This window comes from Eucalyptus grandis, chromosome 3, assembly GCF_016545825.1.
Source record: "Eucalyptus grandis isolate ANBG69807.140 chromosome 3, ASM1654582v1, whole genome shotgun sequence".
Lineage (NCBI taxonomy): Eukaryota > Viridiplantae > Streptophyta > Magnoliopsida > Myrtales > Myrtaceae > Eucalyptus > Eucalyptus grandis.
The window spans coordinates 47,485,906-47,509,219 of record NC_052614.1 but is presented as its reverse complement, the minus strand read 5'-3'; the positions used below and the strand labels follow the sequence as shown (position 1 = coordinate 47,509,219).

The 23,314-nt window shown below is 39.2% G+C and overlaps 1 protein-coding gene across 1 annotated transcript; it reads left to right on the top strand.

Annotated features, from left to right (window-relative positions):
* Window positions 1-6,059: 6,059 nt before the first annotated feature.
* On the top strand, window positions 6,060-23,063 carry LOC104439777. Its single transcript, XM_039310222.1, has 11 exons — window positions 6,060-6,178; window positions 6,712-7,199; window positions 7,711-8,833; window positions 10,088-10,405; window positions 10,498-11,961; window positions 13,013-14,131; window positions 14,334-14,597; window positions 14,688-16,076; window positions 19,214-20,305; window positions 20,507-20,764; window positions 20,860-23,063. Exons 1-11 carry the CDS (start codon window positions 6,134-6,136, stop codon window positions 22,462-22,464), a joined length of 9,165 nt encoding a protein of 3,054 aa, XP_039166156.1. The 5' UTR covers window positions 6,060-6,133; the 3' UTR covers window positions 22,465-23,063.
* The last annotated feature ends 251 nt before the right edge of the window (window positions 23,064-23,314 follow it).

Below are 23,314 nucleotides of genomic sequence, written 5' to 3'. Positions count from 1 at the left end.
AACTCGAAGATGCAAAAACCGTAAGGTACGTTTCAAGCGAAATAAAACTTCATCACCGTTCTTCGTTTCCATCAAAAACAACATATCAGCTTTTCTTTGCCGTGAGGGCTTTTAAGGCTTGAACGTCAGGATTGCCCAACCCCGATTCCCAACTTATGATTTTCATCTCTCGCACGTGGTGCATTTGGGGCCAGCCACCGACGCCCTTATGTTGTCTTCGGTCGCCATGACAATTGGAGTGTCCATTAGAGTGAGTCATCAAAACCTCCCAAATGCCCCGTCGGAATATCATATGGAGTATAACGACGAGGTTTCTTTTGGACCTATCTTAATACTCGACGAGCACTCTTGTCTTTCTTTGCTAGGGGAGGGAAGGTCTGCATCTGCACTCCTTTAAGTTTTTCCTCCGCTGGAATTAAAGCAGTAGTAATATCATGATGCGTTGGGGTAGTAGAATTCAAAATTGCAGAGCTGCCCTTGGAGATAAAGGATTTTATCTGTTGCGCAGGAACCGATGCTTGGGGGGGAGGTGGTGGTAAGAGAGGTAAAGGTTGAGCATTGGAGGGTGGTGTCTCGTGCAGTCTTGCTTTCCTCCCTATCCTCTTCCCATGAATTTCCATAATAAACTTTCCAATATGGGCTATATTGCTGAACTTCAGCTTTTAACTAGGGACCATAAGGTGTTTTCTCGGAGTCTGTAAACATAGTTTCTTCAAAAGGTATAGACGGACAAACATCAGTGTAATGGCCTAATCGACCACAAGAGTAATGAGGAGGTAATCTTTCGTACTTGAAATCCAGCCAAAGAGTTTGGTTATTATATTTAATGAGACGACCAACCTTCAATGGTTCGATAAAGGCAGCTCAACACGTGCTCGACCAGGCTCTCAAAGTTGAACCGGTACAAAATCTGATTTTATTTGCAAATACGTAACCAATCAGACAATTACCGCCTTACGAATCAAATCATCTCGTACAAAGCATTCAAGAGGCAGCCCAATGACCTTAATCCAACGCATAGGTGGAAAAAAATCATAACGAAGGCAGAGGTGTGTTGGCTACCCAAGGTTTGAAGTTAATTAGATGTCCCGAAAATTGCCAAGGTCCAGGTTTCTAGATTCATTGTTTTTTAGCTTGAGATCTGAATTTTGCTAGATAAATGCCTTCTTCTCGCTGTAGAATATCAACCTTCTCGGACTTCCATGCTCTTGTCAATACCGATTTGAAAGCTTGGAAGTTAAAAGAAGGATTTGAAGGTATCTTACCGATTAACGTCAATTTTCATTCCTCGACTGCTGCAGGTGGGGGTTGGACATGCCATTCATCAATTTCTTTTTATGAGCACAAACGTCCCAATTTGTGGCAGAGTGCTGCAATTCGAGATGTATCTATATCATCGTCAGTAGCCATGAGCATATAGGGAGTGTCTCCCCGATAAGATGAGGACAGCAACAAAGAAAAAGTGAACATGCAGATAGAGTGCTGCAATTCTTGGAACCCGAAGAAAACCAAGATCGTCAAGCCATTGCGAGAGATGGTGAATTGCGTCGGAAGGAAGGTCGGATACAGAGGAAATATGGACATGCAAATGAAGAAAAACCCAGATGATGAAAGATCGAAGACACAGTAAGGAGAAGTTAAATGGAAGAAAGGTTAGGATATGAAAGGTGGGTAAGCTGCGGAGAGTGTGGTTCAGAAGAATAAATTAGGGATTGGCATTCGCATTGCGATGCCTAGGTGATGAAGTAAACATGGTTATCGAAGGAGAAGAACTCTATCCAGTGATAGAGAGGAAACTCGACAAGACGAGAGAATTTCGGCTATGAACAACGAGGTGGAAGTAAAAATTGTATTGGTATTTATATATACTCTTTCTGTTGTTAAGATTTTGAACACAATCACAGGAAAATAGAAAGTAAACGTGAAAAAGAAAATTCAAAGGCATGAGATTTTATTCAGGCACATTTCAAGCATTGTCTCATTCAATTTTTCTTTGCCTTCTCCCTCCATCTACAGTCAAGCGAGGTCTACGAACTCGAAGCGTAGAGTTGGACAAGACCAAAGGTTCGCGAGTGCTCTCCTTTCTGGTTTGGTTTTAATATATAAATAAGAGATCCTTGTTTTACCTTTTTTTTTTCTTTTTCTCTTGGTAATCTTGCCTACATCAGACTTTGGGCCAAACTTAAGGTTAAAAATGAGTTTATGGATCTACTAATCACACCCTATATATCTCATAATTTCCATGATATATATCAAAGAAATCTCATTTCACTTTCTTGTGGCATGTATACAATTTTGGATAGAGCTTTAGTTTAGTCGTCAATTTCCATTTGGACATGCTTTCACAAAATTGTCATTTAAGAACTTTTCTTTTATGTTATTTCCTAATAGTTATTCAATTTTTTTTTTTAATTATCTTCAATTCAATCCAAGGGTCTGCTGGGGAATTTTTTATTTGAGGAGCCAAAACGAATAACATAGTGGTTGGGAAAAAGACAAAGGGTCTGTTTGTTTGACTTTTGTTTTTGTTCTCGGAACACAATTTTTGTTCTTTTGTTCTTAATAAAAAAGAATGTAAACACGTTTGTTTACACTTTTGTTTCCGGGAATAAATTTGGAATGTAAACAAGAAACAAGAAAAACTTGCTTCTTATTATTGGGAACACTTCAAAAAATAATTTTTCTCTCTCATATATTTTCCTTCTCTTTCTTTGACCGATCGCCGACCTCGCCTAAAATCGTTGAGGGCCGCGACCTCACTCGGAGCGTCGCCGACCTCGGTGAGGCTCGGTCTCACCTCGTGGGCTAGCTCAAGCCGCCCAACCAAGGTGAGGCTAACCTCGTGCCGGCCGTGACGCTTGGCTCTCGCCTTGGTTGGGCGAGCTTGAGCTCGCCCAAATCTAGCGAGGTCGAGCTTGCCCAACCACGACGAGGCCGAGCCTCACCGGAGGCGACGAGCCTTGCCGTGGTTGGGTGAGGCCGCCAGCTCTCGTCGGGCGGTTCTAGGCCATGGCCGAGGCCTTCCAAGAACCGACGAAAAGGAAGAAAAAGGAAAAATATTAAAAAAAAAAAATCAAATAAATTATATAAGTTTACCAAATGTATTTTTGTTCTTTTTATATTATAGGAATAGAAATTTTATATAATTACCAAACGTCTTTTCAGTTCAAAATTGTCCTAGAAAACATAAATATCAAAAATAGATTTATGTTCTAAAGAACAATTTTGAACAAAAACATTACCAAACACATCCAAAATGGCTCTAAAACTGCAACTTCTATAATTTTTCTTTCCTCTTTGACATTAAGGATTCTTATTTGGCACTTCATATGTACACCCTACTATATGCTCTTGCACTTAGCTTTGTCCATCATAGTAACATTTGAACATATTTGTATCATTATATTTTTTGATTCTAATAGCAAGTTTCTTATTGCCTTTGTCCCAGAGTCCTTGGCCTTGACTATTGAGGAATTGATCGGGCAATTGTGCTTGTCTGAGAAGGTTGAGTGAAGAAGTAGAAGCATTGTGCAGTTAATCCCGTCATGTGAGTAAAGCTTTCTAAGGAAGCGTAGATGATGAAGCATGACATCTTCAAAGAGAATGAGGACCTCATTGTGATCATGGTCTCGATCTTAGCCTTCCATTATATCACAAGTTTGAGAGAAATAACGGTTGTAGATGAGACCGATACATAATCATGAGCATTCATTGAACTATGTGTTATATTGGTATGCAAGAGGATACAAGAGGATTATGAGACATATTATCACAATAAAAAAGAAATAAATTAAATGAAGACGTGATAATTGAGGAACAAACACCAGCATTATGCTTACAAAAAACTTAACAATATTATTTCAATGTACACAGCTTGTGTATCGGTTGTGTGTGCTGAAAACCCAAACATAAAGATTACTGGAGACTTTGGTTAAGGGTATTAGCAATAAAAGCTGTACATTATTTGGTTTGAAATGCTAACAAGATATATGTAACATACATATGTTTCAGCCACATTTGTGATTAAAAAATCTACTTGGACTGTGCAAGTTCAAATTTGGGGTCCAACCGAAGGACGCTGACCGAGCTTAGCTCTGAAAGTCGAGAACTCGTCCTTCCAGACCTGTACGGAATCAATCCTCGTTTTCCCTAGGGCGAAAGAAAAGTAGAAACATAAAACGAGAACTCCGTTATAACTTCGGTAAATTTTTGTCTTCATTGCTGCTCGTTCTAGAGAAACTAATTCTGTATTAAACCAAAAATCATGAGAGAGGGTGAAGGAAGATATGAAATTTCAGAAGAGACAAGGAATTTAAATGTTGAGTATATGTATACTAATGCCACGAGCATGATAAACATGATAAATTCCTGGACAGTGTGCATTTATGGATGTCAACGAGAGAAAGAGTTGCGTGGATAACAAAAGAAGGCGGAACCGACTTCGTGGCCCGTACTCACGAAAAGGAAATTCACTCGTGGCACTTGGAAAAGACGCAATCAATCAAGATTTGATAGTGCAAGCCAATTCATGAAGCCCGATGAGAAGGCAATTACTTTGAAGTTTCTTCCAAAATAAAAATTAGATGGAAATGGATCATTTTGTTTTGCTTTAAATTATGATGAGTATAGACTTACAGCGTATTTGTAACCATTATGCTCCGGAGAATAATTTTTTTATCATAAATAGTTTTCCCGATTCGTTTCCTTAACAATTTTTGAATAAACGCACTGCAGAAATTGTTCAAAATTTCTATTCCTGGAATAAAAATTTATTTAATAAAATTCTTAAATTCTTTTAATTTTTTAATACTTTTATTATATATTTTTTCTTTTTCTCTTCTTCTTTATTTTTTATAACCGATCACCGGCCATGGGCTAGAGCAAGGTTTGACGAGCCTCGACCTCGTCCAAATGGCGAGGCTTGGGCTAGCAATGCTTCGGTGAGGTTGCCGGCTATCGTCTGGTTGTTCATCGGCCAAAGGGAAGAAGAAGAAAGGGGAAGAAAAGAAGAGAAAATAGAAGAAAAGGAAAAAATATGAACTGATTATAGGAATTGTTTCGGATTTCTTGATTCCATTCAAAATCTATTCCTGGAACAAAAAATAAATTTTTATTTCGAACAAAAATTTTACCAAACAGATTTATGTTTTTCTTTCATTTTCTGGGAACAAAAAGAACATAATTATACACTATTTAGAGTAAAATCAAAGAGGCCTTTACTTCTAGAGTTTATCATGCAAGTTATTATTTAGCTTATAATAACTTGAACTGAAGGCACTTCTTGGGAAGATCAAGGAATACGACGTGATTCATGATTGGCAATTTTTGCATGGAACTTGGTTGACATAGGATAAGTACCTGTTACCATCTTCCATTCACATAAACTAGAAAGGAAGGAACTTGATTTATATAGGAAAAAAATAAAAAAATAAAACTTTAAATTATGCCCATTGTAATACGTTTACCATAAACTTTTTTTGACATAGAAAACTCCAAATTTATATTCATGTAACATATTTATTCTAAATTTATACCTATATGACACATTTGCCCCAATTTCTTTTTTTGGTGATATGAAAAATTTTAAATTTGTATTCATGTGACACATTTAATTCAAAATACATTAGTACAAGTTTAGGTTATTTGTATTACAAAAAAAAAATATGTCCCATGGGTATAATTTCAGAGTTTTTGTGGTATAGAAAAAAAAATTGGATATAAATATGGCTGAGTAAATATAGTTGAGGTTTTTGTCGAGTTTTTCCCATTTATGTTGGGAGGATCCAATTGTGAATGGAACGACTTGGGAGGACTACTTACCAGTTTATTGCATCATCTTTATCAACTCCATCCACTGAGAAATCCTTCTGAAATGACTACGTATAATGTTAAATAACGTGGGACCGGAAGTACACGACAACTTCCCCACGCGCCTCCCAAGGGCGTAGCGAGTGCCCAGAAGTCAACCGTCATGGTCATATGCAAAATGTAATAAATATTGTCGCCTGATGTGTATACACCTCCTATGCCCTCTACCAGAGAACGCGAGAGAGAGAGAGAGAGAGAGAGGGAAGAGAGCGAGAGAGAGAGCAACGCGAATTGGTCCGTGGCGTTTCGAATCTTTCTCCGAGTCATGGCTTCTGAAGTCGGGACTGCTGGACGGAAGAGAAAAATAGCGGTTTGTTTCCTCTGCATCTCTGGGATTTGTGTTATCATTTCTACGACATGAATATGGTGGAATCGATCCTCTGCTTGTAGTTTAACCCCCCAAATTGCTAAACATCGTCTGGAATGTTACAAATCTTCTTTTGACGTGGACGATTGAACCTATGTATGTTCAAAATCACGAGATCCTGTCAAAACTCCAAGCACTATTGACGTTGTAAGCTGGGTCTGTAAAGTACTGTTTTGCTTTCCCCTAAACTTTGAAATATGATATAAATTTCAGAAAATCATGAAAAGATTACGTGTGAGTTCACTAATCAGCGTTGGAGTATTACGAAAGTTTTGAAAATTTTGGATCTAAAAACAGTCGAAACGCATGAGCTGCTAGATTCAGATTATGGGGCAAGCTTTGCTGCGTTAGGTTCGGCTCCATCGGAACCTTAAAACTTTGCTTTTCTTTTTATCTTTTTTGTTCGTTCGTTTGGCCGGAAAGCATAAGACTTGGTGTGAAACACTATGTTTACTTTTGTTTCCTTGATTTGACAGGAATCGTCTTCAACCACACCGTCACCGTTTGGAGGAATCAATTATGAAGTATTCGTGAATTTTAGAGGTCTAGATACTCGCAACGGATTCGTGGGTCACCTATATGACAAACTGGAAAATGCAGGGATCAAGGTTTTTAAAGATGATGAAAAGCTCCGTGGTGGAGAAGAGATCGGTCAGGCGCTAAAAGATGTGATCAAGCGGTCGAGGATCTCGATAGCCATCTTCTCCGATGATTATGCTTTTGCTAAATATTGCCTCATGGAGCTGGAACAAATGTGGGAGTGCAGACGACCGGATGAACATACTCTTATCCCTATTTTCTGTGGTGTTAGTCCCGACATTGTGAAAAACCAGACTGGAAATTTTAAAACGTCCTTCGAGAAACATGAGAAGGAGGGCAAAGTCGACGCGAATACCATCCAAAAATGGAGGGAGGTCCTTCAACAGGTCGGGGGATTAACCGGATATGTGCTGGCGGACATGCGGTAATTCTTTTGCTTCGGGTTTCTTCTTTCTTTCCTAGATAATGGGAAAAAAAAGGATATAGGATGATGTGAAAATGAACGCGAGCCTTTTTTCTGAAAAATGTCGTCTATAATGATACGGATGATGGTGCATGCTAGAGAGATCTTCAGGTTATTCCTGTGAAATGAATTGATAATTTAACAGGTTGAAGCTATAGAGTAATCGGTAAAGGCCAGCTGAAAATTGACTCGACTCATGAGGTAACTGCGAGTTAGACCAGCCAACCGGGTCCACCACGCTCTGTTCTTTCCCCCTTGGCTAGATCTTTTGTTACGCAGATAGCATGATATCAATATCCAAACTGCTATGTGCATTAAAACTTGCTCTCCGTTTTAATTGAAGATTCCCTCTGCCCCCGTTGATTGATTTAATTTTCATCGGTTCACTCCCCACTTGATTTTTGTCTACTTTTTAATATATTTGGTAAGTCTGTTGTCGTCCTTGTGCTTCATAACTCATGTTTTTTCGTAGGGATGAGGCTGCCCTCCTAAAAAAAGTTCTTGAACGAGTCGAGGAGGTGTTGGATGAGGGTGACCAATATGTACCCGACAATCTAGTTGGAATCGGACTTTGTGTTCAAGAGATGATGACAAAGCTTGGTGTTGTCTATGGCCAGGGAGAAGCAACGAAAGTATGCGGGGACGGTGTGCGTGTCGTAGGAATATGCGGTATGTCGGGTGTCGGAAAGACTACACTTGCAAAGGTTGTCTACAACAAGATTCATAAGTCATTTGATGTGTATAGCTTCCTTGAAGGTATAAATTCGAAAGGAGTCAAGGTTTCCCCTGATATGTTGATTGCTGAACTTAAAAAAGAAAAGCATGATCCACGGGGACCTTTTGGTAGAGGTATTAAAAGATTGAAAAGTCTCTTTACTGACATGAAGGTTCTCATTGTGCTTGACGATGTGCATAGGCCTGAACAAATTGGAGCATTAGCTGGGATCCTTTCTTGGTTGGGTCAAGGAAGTAGAATTATTGTGACCACAGATAGCAGAGTAGTTTTAAATGTGTTCGACAATGTAGCAGTTGAAGAATACAAGGTTGAACCAATGGGATATTACCATGCTCATCGACTCTTTTGGAAGCATGCTTCACAAGGGAATGTTCCCCGAGATGTCGATGAGTACGATTCCTTGTCCAGAGACATCGTCGTAGCTCTTGGAGGGATTCCGATGGCTATTGTGCTTTGGGCGAATTATTTAAAGAAAGAGAAGAATATAGAGACATGGAGAAGTACCCGGGACAACATAAGCTATAATCCACATGAGAGAAAAGTGGAAGCTGCCTTGATCGCCAATTACCAATCTTTATATCAGAGTACAAAGATGGTATTCCTTGACATAGCTTGTTTTTTTATTGGAAAGGATGAGAGGATTTCCTCTTACATGTGGCAGGCTTGTAAGTGCTATCCTCCTTTAGAAACAAGAGAACTTCGCAACATGCATTTCTTGGAAGATGGAGAAAATAATGAATTAAGAATGCACAGCCTGTTAAGAGACTTTGGCAGGAAAATTGTCGAGAGGAACGTTCTTCAACAGCGTTGCAGCATCTGGAAGTTCAGTGATGCATGTTCCATTCTAGAGGACGGTCAGGTAAGTTTTCAAAAGCTTTTAGAAATTTCTTTCAGAGGTTGACAGAATGCGTACAGATAAACCATCCATAGATAACATAAATCTTAAATGGTATTGATATGCGATACGATATGCCAACGTCATTTAAAAATAAATAAAAATTCAATAAATTATGATACGTTATATATTTAATTAATATTTTTATATATACATAATAAATTATTATTATTTTAATTTGATTCGAATTCACATGCCTTTTGGCAGTTCATTCAAACACACATTCTCAACATTGATTTTTTTTTTCGCTGCACGCGACACTGCAAAATTCTTTTACATTTTCTTTTGAAAAGAATCGATATAATAATATATTAATCAAATGATTTGTGTTGCGATTGCATCCGCATCCAATTGCGGCGCTCATGCGAACCATGTGTCCCGTCTGGCGGGCCAACCTCGTGCCCGAACCCGGTGAGACCATGGCTACTCCCTGTGCAACAGCCCGACCCGGACTCGGTGCTGTGGACGCGGACCGTGTGAAATTAAAAAAAAAATTAAAAATTAAAAATCTACTCAGACCACCGTCTCTCTCGCCCTCTTCCTGAAGTCCTTCGCCTCTATTCGTCGTCGTCGGCGGCTTCGTCTTCCAGAAGCTCGCCCTGAACCAACAGCCGTGGACTTTTAACTGTCAAGGAATGGACTTTAACCGTCGAGGAACTCGACGGCAGCCCCGAGTGGAAGCACGGGATGCCATTCCAGTGGAAGCTTGGCCATGGTCGCGACGGGCGAATCGAGATTCCGACAGCTCCTGGCCTCGATCGGCTTGTCCATGGCCCAAACAGGCGAGATCGAGATATCGGCTGCTGCAGATCTAGCTAGCCAGATCGGATCTGCATTGGCGGAGGCGTTGGGTGGGAACTCATCGCTGGGCGCGGCGCCCACACGAGTCCTCCACCTCCCGCTTCTCCGCCTCCCTCAGGAACACCAACCCCCGCTACCTCTACCCTGTGACACGTGCATGCCGGAATTCACTGCGTGTCTGGACACGGAGGCTCCGGAGAGGCTCCGTGCTTCCTAGCATACACTATTAAATGACATAAACTATTCAATCTCTGGAGGAGGGAAAAAAACGGATTTGTTCTTAAACACGATTCGGAGCGCGAAATGGATAAACCCACTTGATTTTTGTAAATTTAATTTGTCTCATTTGATTAAAAGGATTAAGAAATTGAATTTTTTCAACTTACTCATCCGTTTTCCCCCGTCAACACTTGACAGCATAATGAAAGTGTCGAAGGCATTAGTCTCACACTTGAAGAGGGTGGTACCGTCCGTTTTACATGTGAAGCACTCAGCAACAAACCGAATTTGAGGTACCTCAGACTGGATGGGGCTAACAGTGAGAATCTTATTTCAAATTCGAGTAACATTGAGAGAGAGCCTGAGAATCTTCTTCCAAATTTGAAGTGGCTTGATTGGCACGCCAGCCATTTCATTCCTGAGCTGTGTAATATGGATTTGAAGGAATTACTCATTCTCGATCTGTCTAGGAGTCTGGTCACCCAAAATCCACATGTCTGGAAGCAAATCATGGTGGTATGGCCGATATTTGCCTTTTAAATCTCGCGTTTAAGATTTTAGGTGCGAGTGTGTAAAGTCTGATATCTTCTTTTGCGCATTCATTGCAGAAGGTGAAGGAATTGAAAGTCTTGAACCTACAAGGATGTGATCTGTTAAAGGCATCGTGGGAGTCTTCAGCTTCGACCAGTTTGGAGATGTTGATAATGGAAGATTGTACTCGGTCACCTGCACTCTGTGCGTTCATCAGTCAGCTGGAGAGCTTGAAATCCTTGAATTTGAGAAACTGCAAGGGAGTCCAGCAGTTGGTCCAACAACTGCACGGCAAGAAATTTTTGACGGAACTTCTGATTGACGGAACTGACGTCGAAGAAATTCATATCGAGAATAATTCTTTGAAGAACCTTGAAGTACTTAGTGCTCGTGACTGTGAAAAGTTGAAGGACATATCCCCAATTGGCCACCTGACGAAACTAAAAAGTCTTGCTCTGGATGGTGCAATTAATTGGCATCCGGAAGCTTTTGATTTTCCTCCGAATCTTGAAAGACTTTCTCTAAGCAAGTGTAAGAAGTTGTTTGAACTTCCACCTTCAATCGGGATGCTAAAGCAGCTGGAGGTAATGGACCTTTCAGACACTGGAATCATGGAAATGCCACCATCAGTCAAGCATTTGAGTAGTCTGAAGTTGCTGAAGATGGAACGCACTCACCTACAAAAATTTCCTGTAGATGTTGTGGACTTAAAGAAACTGGAAGAGATAGATTTCTCTGGCTGCAAAAGTTTGGAGGCCCAAGATAGTTGTGATATTTCGGGACTATTCTCTTTGAGAATTTTGAGGTTATCATCATCCATCGTGGTTGGGCTGCCTCAGCGTATTTGTGATCTCCCTTGCCTCCGAACCCTTGACGTATGTAAGTGCGAACGGCTTCAAGCACTTCCAGAGTTGCCCTCCAGTTTAGTCACACTCTGCGGGGGATTCAAAATCATGGAAGCCTCCAAATTGACGAATCTGACAAATCTAAAAGAGCTATGCTTGAGTGATGATGAACAGCCAGAAGCAGGGTCATCGAATCAGACCCCAAATATGCGGTGGATCATGGGATTAACAAGTCTAGAGACCTTGGAATTGTCCCTTCTAAATATCACCAATCTCCCTGGGGATTTTCGTGCCCTTACTCGGCTCCGGGAACTCACTTTATCCTACATGGAGAAGCTAGACATCACACAACTTCCCTCGTCCTCAAGCTTATGGACTCTGCGTCTCAAACACTGCAAGATTCAAGAGCCAAAATTTTCTGGTCTAAAGTGTCTGTCAGAACTAGAACTAGAGGACTGCGATTTAGAAGAAATTGATGGTCTTAAAGATTTACAGAGTTTGGAAGTCCTGAAAATTTTTCAATGCTGCAGAATAACAGACCTTAATGGGCTCAAAGATTTACCACGTCTCAGGAAGGTGAAAGTTTTCCCTTTTGATGCTGCCAGTCTATCAGAATTACGCGAAAGTAGATGTGAAGTGGACACCTGTATCCCGCCTTCTTCTCGGTCTGTGGATGGAGTCGAAGCTGCCATCGAGGTCAGTTACAAATCTTTGTTTTTGCATATAATGAAGATATTCCTCAACATAATTTGCCTTTTTATTGAAAAGGATGAGAGGATTTCCACTTGTAAGGCTTGTAATAGAAAATAACTATCAGAAAATGTTTTTTGGATTTTTTGCTGTTTGGTTCCCGAAAAATAAACTAGTTAAAGAAAAACATTTTCTACCAATGCAAAAAAAAACATAAGTGGAGAAAATGTTTTCCACTTAGATCTTGTTTCTTTCACTTCTATCGAAGCACTTTTTTTCACCAAACACCTTTTCCTTTTATTTTATTTTTTTAAATCGAGTTTTTAATTATTTTAAATATTTTTGTTTTTTTTTTTCCTTTTCTTTCATTCTCTTTCCTTTTTTTCCTTTTTCTTTGGCTGGTCACCGCCCATGGCGGCAGTTGACGACCGGCCACGGGCGAGCTCGAACCTCGCTAGAGCAGGGAATGGGTGAGGTTGGTTGCTAGAGGTCGGCGAGGCTGCCTCACCCAAGTTCACCAGCCTTGGGCAAGGACCCTACGAGGCTTGACCTCGCTTGTGGCCTGTCTTCGCTGTAGAAGAAGAAAAAAAGAAAGAAAAATAATTAAAAAATTGTTTAAAAAATAGAAAAAGAAAAAATATTGAAAGGAGTGCATGGAGAAGAAGATTTTCCTTACCGAATAACGGAAAATATTTTTCAATCCATTTTCATGTTTCAGCTAAATATTGGAAAATATTATCATTTTCCTAGAAAACATTTTCCACAAACGTCAAATTTTCCACAAAACGAACCAAGTCTAGGGGTTTATTGGGGGAAAACTTCATGAAAATGGAAAAAACCTTTATGGGAAATTTTTCAAGAAAATGGTTAATTTTTCCCATATTTGGTGGTATGTGACCAAAAACGTTTCCTGGGGTTAAATCTCATTTGGAAAATAATTTCCGATCTCATGTGTGGAAGTGATGCAATGTTAGAAAAGAGAGACTGATCAGGCAACGTTTGTTCTTTTTTCCATCTATGATAATACTTTGGTGAAGAAATTCTCTTTTTATTGCAGAGCATGGAGAATATGAAAGATGAAGCTGGACAGCGAACAGTAGACATGGAAGCCTCAGATAGGAATTATGCAATTGCAGCTGTTCAGAATTTGGTTGGAATTGATGATCGTGCAAAACAAATCACCGGCTTACTGGAGATGGAAGGCAATGATGAGGTGCGCATTATTGGAATCTATGGAACCGATGGAATTGGCAAGACGACTCTCGCCAAGGTTGTATATGACCAGATCTCTTCTTGTTTCGACAGTTGTAGCTTTCTTGCAGAGGTCGGAGAAACCACACAAAGTTCTGGTGGAATTCAGTTTTTGCAAAATAAGTTGATACGTGATATCCTTGAACGAGATCACGAAGATCCTTCTTTTGATGAAACAATGGAAGATTTTGTGGATATATTTCGTGAAATGAAAGTTCTAATAGTTGTCGATGCCGTGGAAAAGCCATCTGATCTTTATGCTATCGTAGGAGACCAGCTTCAATGGTTTGGTCCAGGTAGTCGAGTAATTGTGACTTCTCAAAATGAGGAAATTCTCGAAGGGTATGATTCCGACAAGGCTCCTACCTACATGATTAGCGAGTTGGATGATGGTCAAGCTTTTGAACTTTTCTGCAAGCATGCATTCAGGATGCAATCTTCCATACCTGATTATGATGAACTCTCAAACCGCATCGTCAATGCTATAGAGAAATTACCATTAGCAGTTGAGGTTGTCGGTTCATTTTTGCGGGGTAAATCGATACAAGAATGGGAAAAGATGGAGAAGTCAATGAAAGCACGTCCGATGAGTTCTCAAAAGACTATGGTCGGCCTTGAAGAGATACTGGATATATGTTACAAAGAATTAGATCCACAACAAAAAAATATATTTCTGGACATTGCATCTTTTATCTCTGATGTGGATGCCCAAATTGCTTCATACATGTGGCCCAATTGTTATCTTCCATCTTCTGGTTGCATTCTAATGCCCCTGGCAAAAATTGGAGAAAACAATGAACTGCAGATGCACAGATTGCTGAGATGCTTTGGCAAAAGAATTTTTAAGCAAGAGGGATCTGGAGATCCAAGTTCACGTAGATTTTACACGCAGGATATGGTTCTAAAAGCAATGAACAGGGAGAAGGTAAAAACTTTTGGTTCAGTTTGTTTTCGGCAAACAGACATCTTGACATATGGGCTGCATGTTTCTTTTTTGTCATACTTTCTGAGGGAATAAAATCATAAGTCTACTCTTTAGCATGTTGGGCAAGGAAAGCATCCTTTTTTTCTGTTTGGTATTTTGGTTTGCAGCTTCTGATTATCTGTGTTACTTATTTTTTATGTAGGGAATCAAAAACGTTGAAGGCCGTGATTCATGCTTATTAACAGCTGCAAGTCTTGAGAGCATGCCAGCCATAAGTTTTCTCAAGTTGGACGGTGCCGAAGTTTCCGGAGATTTTGCAGGTGCATTTCCGAGTTTAAGGTGGCTTTGTTGGCGAAGGTGTCCTCTGGAATTTACAGCAGAAAAATTTGTATTAAGAGAGTTGGTTATTCTTGATTTGTCTTGGAGCAAAGTCACGGAAGACTGGCGAGGGTGGATGGCGATCAAGGTGGTTTGATATTTGGTTGTTTTATAGTTGTTATGTTGAATTAAATATCTGCGAAATGACCATGTGTGGGTTTCTGTCTTGACTTTACAGATGGAGAAATTGAAAGTCTTGAACCTTACCGGGTGTTCTGACTTACTGTTCACTCCCGACTTCTCTGATTACAAAGATTTGGAAATCCTGATTCTTGAACGATGTTCTCATTTGGTGAAGCTAGATCCTTCAATTGGCCATTTGAAACGTTTAGTCTCTCTGAATTTGAAGTTCTGCTCCCAATTGAACAGGTTGCCAGTGGAACTAGGTTGTACGACAGCTCTGAAAGAGCTTTTTATTGACGGGACTTCTGTACGGCAGATCCCCATCTCCATAGGCAATTTGAAGCAACTCGAAATTCTCAGTGGCTTGAAGTGCTTCCCATTGACTCACCTGCCCAGTTCGATTTGTTATCTGATTGATCTCTCCGAACTCTCATTAGAGGGTGCCAAAATTTCTGAGCTCCCGAGCTCACTGGGGGAGCTGCTCAAGCTAAGGCGCTTGTCATTGAGGGATTGCCGTTATTTGGAGAAACTTCCATATTCTATCGGTGAAATGGGGTCATTAGAGGAGTTGGATATATCGGCGACTAGTATCTCTGAACTCCCCGATTCAATAATAAATCTGAAAAGCTTGAGAGTACTGAGAATGGACTCATCTTTCATTCGAGCATTACCTGGGGAGATTGGGAATCTGACCAAGCTCGAAGAATTACATGCTTCCTGGTGTCGGAGTTTGAAGGGGCCCATTCCCCGTGATATTGAGGGACTACATCGTCTGAGATCATTGACGCTGGGGCATTCCAATATATCTAACCTACCCTCTGAACTATCCACCATCTCGGGTCTTCACACCCTGGATTTAATTCAGTGCAATGAAATTGAAGAGTTGCCGAAGCTTCCCCCTTCTCTAATTTGTCTCCGTGTGAGTTCTAAAAGGATGAAAGCGATACCCCTTCTTGGAAATTTAAAGAAATTGGAGGAGCTGTGCCTAAGTGATGGGGACCAGAAAGCACGCCGACCACCCTCCGCGATAGAAGAGATTCAAGGGCTTGAGGGGCTTAAAGCCCTGAAGAGGCTAGACATATTGAACTGCAAAATACGAAATCTCAATGGGATTGGCCAGTTAACGTCACTGAGAAGTTTGATTCTATCCGACTGTGATTACCTTGATAGTTTACCTGATCTTTCAAACTTGACGTTGCTGAAAGTTTTAGAGATCAGACGATGCAAAATGATCCGTCAAATTGAAGGCCTAGAAAAATTAACATTTTTGAAAAAGCTGAAAATCAGTGAATGTCCGGCTGAGAACTCAGTGCAAGTACAGAATGCGATTAAGGATGTAAAGGCACGATCAGTCGAAAAATGGGGGCATGGGGACTTCATCAAACGAGGTGCGACATCTTCGAAGCATAACAGAGAGGAGATTCTTCTGGTTACATCAAAGAAGGTGCGATATCTTCTTAATAAATATAAAGTAGATAAAGTAGATGCACGTGAATGCATGGATTTGAAAATTGATTTATCATAATTTCAGTTTGATGCTATAATTTGGCAAAACTACACAAATCGTAAAAAATTAAAATATTGTTCTGAAATTTACATGGACTAAAGTATATCTTTTAATACAATGGAGAAAATTTATCAGGGATGATCTTTAAATAATTTCAAATATTCCTTCGACATGTTCTTTTTAATTTGAAATGTTGTTTCATATGAAATTAATAAATGTGTCGTGATAATTTTGAATTTATTTCGTTGTTATATAATTGAGCGTTGGACATAATGTTAAACTTTGGCATTATTGCGCATTGACCGTAAACTTTAAAAAGTTATTGATTACCTTTCTTCACCCCCACTCAAAAAAAAAAAAAAAAAAACTTTGATTTATGTTACATCCACTAGTTAAGTTATAGATTACCTTTCTTCACCCCGCTCAAAAAAAAAAAAAAAAGAAATTTGATTCATGTTGCATCCATTAGTTTTTCAGCACGCGTGGCCGTTAAACTGTGCCACACTTATTTGCTGTTTTGCCGGTGCATGCATATGTAGTACACTAGACTAGTTTCTATTTTTGGCCACCAATGGGCTTGACTAGTTGATTTTGCGATTTTAGTACTATAGCAGATTGCCACCACGGGGAATTCACGTCAGCTCATAATACATGACTATTTCAAAATAAATTATTGCTCATATTGCTCGAACAAATAGTCATTATTTATATCACGATGTAAGTTTTATACAAGCGAAAGCATTATTTCACTAAAAAATGCAAGTTATGACAAAAAGAGACACTTGTAATTTGGAAGCATATTTCTTTGAATTAAAAACGAATACCACAACATAAAGATTTTCATAAAGTAACTTGAAACAATGTATCCCATGGTTATGGATTTTCCATTCGAACAATAGAAAATAGAACTCTTTTTTAGTTTCAAAATGCAAAACAATTGAACTTATAGTAGTACCATAAATGAAATAAATAATTACCATTAAAAGATAGTAGTACATGTAGTACGTCAAAACTATCGAAAGAAAAGATTAATGTAACTGAAGTGAAAATGAGACGAATAATTAATATAATAACGTGAAATATAGAAAAGAAACGGAACTGGACATGGAATTAGAATAGCATGACTCTTACCTTTTTATTTTTTATTGTTTGGTTTACTTAGAGGAGGTGCATTTTCGTTTCACATTTTTTGACGGCCTTCTGCTTTTACTTGGGGAAGGTTTGGAGTGGATTTTGCTTTTAGCTTTAGGGTTTCATATTACTCATTTTTACAGTCGGAATAAAAATTTCATTTAATCGAGCATCTAAAATCTTTACGAACGCTAAATACTGACAGTTAGAAAGAGAAACAGATGATTTAGTTGTTTCCATTTTGGTTCGAGTACTATGAGTTTAGATTATTCTTTCTCAAGACCCTAAATAATGAAAAAAAAAATTCAAAACTAATGCTACGTATACTAGGACTGGTTTATAAAACTGTTATTTTAAGTCAGGAAAATGGAAAAGATACGATTTGATCCTCATATTATTTGCGACTCTTTATTTTGGGCCATGTACCTTACTTTCATCTCAATCTCTCAACAAGTATTGCCTTTTCCCTACGGTTTCGTCCTCTAATGACTTCCTTAGGTAGATGTGCTTGATAAACAAACGATGAGCTGACATGCAGTGCCATGCAGACTTGGGTGTTGTTCATTTCCAGCTGGTTTTGCAAATAGTCATCAAAGGGATGAATTTGAAAAAAAATAAAAAAAATCGACATGGGGCTAAAATGAGGGGCAAAATTTTATCTTTCCCCGAAAGGATTTCAACTTTTTTCACCCTAGCACTAGCAGCATATTCTCCCTCATTCCCTTAGTCGTCTTTTATCCCTTAAAATATGGATGCCAATCGCTCGCCCACATGCCAATCTTTTTCAATTCTTTCTCGATTGTTGATCTTTGTCAATTCGTGCTTGTCTCACGAAAAAGATGTAGGTGCCAATGTAAACGGGCCACACATAAATTGAGCAAGAAATTTGCAAAAATCTGTAGCGAATAGACAATATTCTCAATTGATAATTGACATTCAATTTAAGGATAGAATTACATGTAAAGTAACCAAGTGGCCAGAAGGAACCAATCAAGAAAAGCTCGGTATCGGTAAAATAGAATGTGGTGTCGGAGCATGTATTTGGAATTCGGTGAGAATATTTAGGCAATGCTTTTCATTAGTCCAGGACCACTATCTCCGAAAATTGAATGTAGATCAATTGAAACAACAACATAAGAAAATGTGAGGAAATGATGCAGAAGGAACCAAAGAAATTTGTATGTATTTGAAGGTAAACTGAACTTAATATCGATCATTGCATAGTTGGAGTCTAAAAATAGTCTACCATCTGAATTTTAAGACGTTAGTCCTATTTGCATAATGCTCATTTGCTGTTGGGAGCTTGTTTACTCTTCAGAGATTAGAACAGAATTAATAATTAACGTGACCATTGACGTGATATGCATATCCAGATTTCTTGAAAGTTGAAATATCTGGTTAGTAAACTAAGCATCCAACTTCCAAAATGCTAATGTTACCTAGGCTCTCTTTGTTTCACGAAAAATAAGCGATTTGAAAAATATATATATTTTTTTAAAATGACTACTTGTATCACTTACAACAACAATGAATAAATAAAAAATATTTTCATTGCCCTCGAAATTATTTAGGCGTAGATTGTTCTTGATAAAAAAAATTGTTAATTAACTAATTATTTCAAGCGATACAAGTGATCATTTTTATGAATTTTTTTTTTCCAAATCGTTTATTTTCTACTAAACAAATGAAGGTTTAATTTGATTACAATACTACCTAGTTTCCTTATTAATATTTTGTGAGAGTAGATATTAAATTATGGATCAGAGATTGCTAGAATAAGTGTCTGCGTATTTTTGCATCAATAAGAACAATTTGATGACAGATGAATATCTTGTATCTATGCCTGGAACTAAAGGAATGTCATATGAGAGACTGATCGGGTGATATTTGTTCTTTTCTCCGTCTACAATAATACTTCGGTGAAAATTCTGTTTTTCTTGCAGGGGATGAAGAAAATGGAAGATGAACTTAAAGAGCGACCAGCAGACGTGGAAACATCAGATAGGAATTATTATGCAATTGCAGCTGTTCAGAATGTAGTTGGAATTGATGATCGTGCAAAACAAATCACCGACTTACTGGAGATGGAAGTCAGTGATGAGGTGCGCATTATTGGAATCTATGGAACTGATGGAATTGGCAAGACGACTCTCGCTAAGGCTGTATATGAACAGATCTCTTCTTGTTTCGACAGTTGTAGCTCTCTTGCAGAGGTTGAAGAAACCACACAAAGTTCTGGTGGAATTCAGTTTTTGCAAAATAAGTTGATTTGTGAAATCCTTGAACGAGATCGTGAAGATCTTTCTTTTGATGTAACAATAGAAGATTTTGTGGATATATTTCGTGAAATGAAAGTTCTAATAGTTGTCGATGATGTGGAAAAGCCATTCGATCTTCATGCTATTGTAGGAGACCAGCTTCATTGGTTTGGTCCAGGCAGTCGAATAATCGTGACTTCCAAAAATAGTGGAATTCTCGAAGGGTATGATTCCGACAAGGCTCCTACATACGTGGTTAGTGAGTTGGATGATGGTCAGGCTTTTGAACTTTTCTGCAAGCATGCATTCAGGATGCAATCTTCCATACCTGATTATGATGTACTCTCATTCCGCATTGTCAATGCTACAGAGAAACTACCATTAGCAGTTGAATTTGTCGGTTCATTTTTGCGGGGTAAATCAATACAAGAATGGGAAAAGATTGAGAAGTCAATGAAAGCACGTCTGATGAGTTCTCAAAAGACTACAGTTGGCCTTCAAGAGCTATTGGATATATGTTGCAAAGAACTAGATCATCGGCAAAAAGATATTTTGCTGGACATAGCATGTTTTGTCTCTGGTGTGGATGCCCAAATTGCTTCATATATGTGGCCCAATTGTTATCCATCCTCTGGTTGCATTCTGATGCCTCTGGCAAAAATTGGAAAAAACAATGAATTGCAGATGCACAGATTGCTGAGACGCCATGGCAAAAGAATTTTTGAGCAAGAGGGATCTGGAGATCCAATTGGGAGAAAATTTTACATACAGGAGAAGGTAAAAACTTTTTGTTCAGTTTGTTATCGGCAAAAGAAACACCTCGACATACAGGCTACATTTTTTTTTTTTTCCATTTTTTCTCAAGGAATCATATCATATATGTACACTTTAGCACGGAAGGCAAGGAAATATCCTTTTTTCGGATGGGTATTTGGGTTTTTACAGCTTCTGATGATTATGTTACTTTGTCAAATGTAGGGAAAGGAAAACGTTGAAGCTCTCCCCATCGACTTCACAGCTGAATATTTTCAGGACATGCCAGAACTAAGGTTTCTCAAGTTGGATAATGCCAAATTTTGCGGAAACTTTGAAGGTGAATTTGCTAGGTTAAGGTGGCTCTGTTGGCAAAGGTGTCTGGATTTTAGTGCGAAAAAATTTGTGTTAACAGAGTTGGTCATTCTTGATCTGTCTTGGAGCAAAGTCACAGAAGTCTGGGGAGGTTGGAGTGAAATCAAGGTGGTTTAGTATTCATTTGGTTGTTTTATATTTGCTTTCTTGAATTATATATCTGCGAATTGACCATGTGTGTTTTCTGTTTTTGACTTTTGCAGATGGAGAAATTGAAAGTCTTGAATCTTACGGGGTGTCCTGACTTACTGTTCACTCCCAACTTGTCCGGTTACAAAGATTTGGAAATCCTAATTCTTGAACGCTGTTCTCATTTGGTGAAGCTACATCCTTCAATTGGAAGTTTGCAACGTTTAGTTTCCCTGAATTTGAAGTTCTGCTCTCAATTGAACGGGTTGCCAGTGGAACTAGGTCGTGCGACAGCTCTGAAAGAGCTTTTTATTGACCGGACTTCTGTACGGGAGATCCCCATCTCCATAGGCAATTTGAAGCAACTCAAAATTCTCAGTGGCTTCAAGTGCTTCCCATTGACTCACCTGCCCAGGTCAATTAGTTACCTGACTGCTCTCTCCGAGCTCTTATTAGACGGTGCCAAAATGATTGAGCTCCCAAGCTCACTGGGGGAGCTACTTAATCTAAGACGCTTGTCATTGAGGGATTGCCATTGTTTGAAGAAACTTCCAGATTCTATCGGTAGAATGTGGTCATTAAAGGAGTTGGATATATCGGGGACTAGTATCTCTGGACTCCCCAATTCAATAAGGTATCTGGAGAGCTTGACAGTGCTGAGAATGGATTCTTCCTTCGTTCGAGCATTTCCTGAGGAGACTGGGAATCTAACTGAGCTCGAAGAACTACATGCTTCCTGGTGTCGGAGTTTGAAGGGGGGCATTCCTGGTAATATCAAGGGACTACGTCATCTGAGATCATTGATGCTGGGGCATTCCAGAATATCTAGCCTACCCCCTGAAATCTCCACCATCACTGGTCTTCACACCCTGGATTTAATTCAGTGCAATGAAATTGAAGAGTTGCCGAAGCTTCCCCCTTCTCTAATTTGTCTGCGTGTGAGTTCTAAGAGGATGAAAGCGATACCCCTTCTTGAAGATTTGAAGGAATTGGACGAGCTGTGCCTAAGTGATGGGGACCTGAAGGCATGCCAACCTCCCTCAAAACAGCTGATGCCAGAATCCAATGTGCAACAAATGATTGGCAAACCATCCTTCTCAATATCGTTTCCTAAACTGACAAAACTAGAATTGTCTCTTTCGCAAATTATCAAGCTGAAGTTTGAGCCGACAGTTATTACTCAGCTCAAAATGCTAGTCCTTTCTGGTTTGAGCCTTGAAGAAGTATCCGAGCTTCCCAAGACGTTGTCAGTTTTATCAATTCAAGGTTGTTCATCATTGAAAAGATTGCCGACTGTCCAGGGCTTAAACAACTTATCAGTGTTCAAGCTCTACCATTCTGCGATAGAAGAGATCGAAGGGCTTGAAGGTCTCAACGCCCTGAAGAGGTTAGATATATCGAACTGCAAAATACAGAATCTCCATGGGGTTGACTGGCTGACCTCACTGAGAAGTTTAATTCTATCTGACTGTGATTACCTCGACAGTTTACCTGATCTTTCAAACTTGACGTTGCTGAAACTTTTAGAGATAAGACAATGCACAAAGATCCATCAAATTAAAGGCCTAGAAAAATTAACATCCTTGGAAAAGCTGAATATTAGTGGATCTCTGGCTGAGAACTCAGTGCAAGTACAGAATGTGTTGAGGCATGTAATGGCACGTTCTACAGACACGTGATGCTGAATTCTCCTCAGTTTCAACTGATGTCTGTGCATGGCATCCGCCCTGTAAAGGGAAGACGGGTGCAGTCCGTGGAAAAACTTAATGGAGAAACAGGAATAAGCGAAGAAGGCAAGTTTATTGGAGTCAAGTTCATGCTTGACTCTATTGAAGTCCCTTTAAAGACAAGTTGAGCCCACATCAACCGCCGTGAACAAAAAGCAGCCGCTCCAGGTGATCACACCGGTCTCTTTCAAAAGGAAAGTTGTGCACCAGTTGATTTTCTCCTCAAATTCCAGATGGCAAAATTTTTAAGGGCTCCAAGTATATGCAACTTTCTGGCAGATTGGTCAGTTAGAAAACTGCATCACTTTTATGATTGGTCACAGTAGAAATGAATTCCTGTCTTGATTCAGCATAATTTGAGAGGCTACTGAGGTACCAATAGATTCTCATTCTCAGTTAGCACGTGTCTCCTCACTTCTAGATCAAGTTTATGAATTGCCCTGCCAAAATCAAAGCGGTCATAGGCTATCTGAAGGAAAAGGATGAGTATTCGGACTTCAGTGACATCGTTGATTTTTCCATTGCTTTTACGTTTCATGCTAGTCATCTTTTCTGGTTCTTCATTCAATTTAAATAAAGTATTGACAACTAAATTTTTTGCTCACAGATTATTTGTGCATTTCATAAGAAAATTAGGGATCAGATACATTCAAAATTTGATCCCTAACCAAAAACATCGATATTGCATGAACTTGCATATTGCACCTTGCATGGACTCGCATTCATTTATCTCATATTTCTATGCCCATCGTCATTTTATTTCAAAATTCGTTCAAATAATGACCACCCTCTAATCACCCGT

Bases quoted from the DNA above. Each gene is read 5' to 3' on its own strand.
- LOC104439777 (XM_039310222.1), top strand. From the start codon at position 6,134: ATGGCTTCTGAAGTCGGGACTGCTGGACGGAAGAGAAAAATAGCG. The intron at 6,179-6,711 runs GTTTGTTTCCTC...TTGATTTGACAG, and splicing joins GACGGAAGAGAAAAATAGCG to GAATCGTCTTCAACCACACC. The intron at 10,406-10,497 runs GTATGGCCGATA...CATTCATTGCAG, and splicing joins TCTGGAAGCAAATCATGGTG to AAGGTGAAGGAATTGAAAGT.